The sequence below is a fragment of the Amborella trichopoda genome, chromosome 5 (assembly GCF_054954075.1).
Source record: "Amborella trichopoda isolate Santa Cruz 75 chromosome 5, AtrichopodaSantaCruz75HAP2 v2.0, whole genome shotgun sequence".
NCBI classification, from domain to species: domain Eukaryota; kingdom Viridiplantae; phylum Streptophyta; class Magnoliopsida; order Amborellales; family Amborellaceae; genus Amborella; species Amborella trichopoda.
In genome coordinates this window covers 37,675,512-37,677,931 of record NC_142340.1, presented here as the reverse complement: position 1 = coordinate 37,677,931, position 2,420 = coordinate 37,675,512, and the positions used below count along the sequence as shown (strand labels likewise).

The window sequence follows — 2,420 nt, the reverse complement described above, 5'->3', positions numbered from 1 at the left end:
CGGGGCTTGGTTTGTCAAAAAAAAAAAGAAAAAAATTACAAAATAGGTTCGGCTTGGTGATTGCGCTGAGACGAAGATTCCTAAGTCGGGATTTTGGTACAACTTCAAGATTCCTTTTTTCTGTTTGGTAATTTTTGTTTTGTTAGATCAGGTCCAGCCTTGATCTACGAAGGTTGGAGTCAACCCTATTCCTATATATATATATATATATATATATATATATATTATTTTAATGTATGGATATATTTATGTATTATGTAGTCATCATCATCTCATCCCAACTATGTTATATATTACATAATATATATTTTATTTTTGTAATTTGATATGAAAAAGTATACAAAGAGACTATCTACTTTTAATACAAGGAGGTCACATATCACTCTTGTCTGGTAGATTTCAAATCAGGTGGTAGTGCTCGTGCCATTCATTAGACTCAAAGTTAAAAAGGATAAAAAATTTATCAAAGTTCTTGATGCATCCAAGCCATCCATTTTGACATCCAATGGTTTGGAGCAATTGTGACCTCCTTGTAACAATGATCAATGGTCTTATACAATCCCATTTGATAAGGACCTGACTTGATGGTCAAGTATGAGTCGATCCGACCTGCTGACAGCTTAAAGATAAGTTGTGAACACAAGGAAAGTGGTCATATTATAGTATAGTTCCCCTAGGAAAAATGAGAAATCTTTTCATATATTGAGCATATGTGTCCCCTATTCACAATTTGGCTTTGGAGCGTCAGATCTTAATCCGAGGACTCAGAGTATTTTTTTTTTTTAATCTTTTGTTCTATAAATCATTATGCAACAAAATTTGGGGTAAGCACAAAAAATGATAGGGGCACACATGATAAAAATAAAAATAATAAAGTATCTCCTTTGATAATAAAATTACTAGAATGCCCATGACCTATTTAGGGGCTTTTTGGTTTTTTATTTTTAAGAGAAATATTTTTTAATTTTTTTTTGCTAGGCACGCTGAAATAAGAAGATGGGACACCCGAAATTTAACAAAAAAAAGCTTGGAAGAAGAAAAATGAAAAATCAACCATTATTTGGCATCACATTACGACATGAACAATCCTAACCATCTATTCAGATCAAATGGCTGAAAAGCGGAATCATATATAATTTATACGTGAGTAAGGTGACATAGAAAGCTTTCCCTAGAAAAACTACCCCAAATACTATTTTTGATAATCCCTCTACTAGTTTATGAAACAACCTTGCCTTATTTTAGGAAAGGAAAACCGCAATGTGTTGTGGAGATAATCAAATCGTGTTGTGGAAAGAACGAACCAATCCCATCTTAACCACTTCACCCATTAATATAACCCAGTTTCCCCTATAAAAGCACATCCGTAATCCCCCCCTCAACACAACAAGCATAAAACTGTGGGCCTTAGACAACCCTAGTTGCTCGTTAGAATGGCATCAAACATGAAGACTCTGTTTATTGCCATTTCCTATCTGCTCTTTTCAAATGCTATATTACTTGGTGTTAGTGGTGATGCACCGTGTGGCAACACATCCATATTCAGCGTCGCCTGGGGCTTGACGTCATGCGTGGATGCGGCAAAGAACCCATCGGTTAAGCCGCCGCGGTCCTGTTGTACCAAAACTGCAGACATTTTTTCTAGGACCTCTGCTAGTTGTATTTGTTCTGTTTTCTTGTCACCCCTTGCCAAGCAAGTCGGGATAAAACCGGCCGTGGCCATAACCATCCCTAAGCGTTGTGGCCTCAAGAAGCGACCGGTTGGATACAAATGTGGACGTAAGAACAGCACTCTATGATACTTTTCTTTTTTTTCCTTTTTTTTCATACCTCTCTTTTCCTCTTATACAAGCTAATTTCAACCATTATATATATATATATATATCCGCCAAATATGTGTGTGTAATTTTAACATTTACAAGGGGTCTTAATTCTATATTTTTCTTTACATTGTGCAGGATACGTGCTGCCCTAAGATGCCCTAGCCGAGAAAGGGAATTGCTAGTAGCAGTCAACAATGTTCATGCGAGCCTATGTAATAATAAACAAAGACTGTATACAATGTAATAATTTGGATTAATCGATATCGGGTTTTTTTTTTTAATATTGATTATCAATTGACACGCAGGCCTTGCCCCTACCAATATGGTCAAATATGAAATATTTTGAGGTTTATGATGGCTCTTATAAATGGCATGATGATGTGTTACTTTTTTTTCATATTAAAATAAGCGGGGTTTATGAAGAAAACATAACATTAAGACTTTGAGAACAAAAATGTACATTCTTCCTTAGTTGTCAGATGTAAAATGGTTGTGTTATTACCTGTGCTTAAAGTTCGAAAAGCATAGTTCCACACTCTATTACAAAATGATGGCTACACACTAGCAACCTAAAGGCTAAGGTTCAGTCACGTAAAT

General features: G+C 35.4%; 1 protein-coding gene across 1 annotated transcript; it reads left to right on the top strand.

Moving 5' to 3' along the window:
• Positions 1-1,433: 1,433 nt before the first annotated feature.
• On the top strand, positions 1,434-1,975 carry LOC110006752 (uncharacterized). The gene is made up of 2 exons (XM_020663768.2): positions 1,434-1,779; positions 1,959-1,975. Exons 1-2 carry the CDS (start codon positions 1,434-1,436, stop codon positions 1,973-1,975), a joined length of 363 nt encoding a protein of 120 aa, XP_020519427.1.
• Positions 1,976-2,420: the final 445 nt, after the last annotated feature.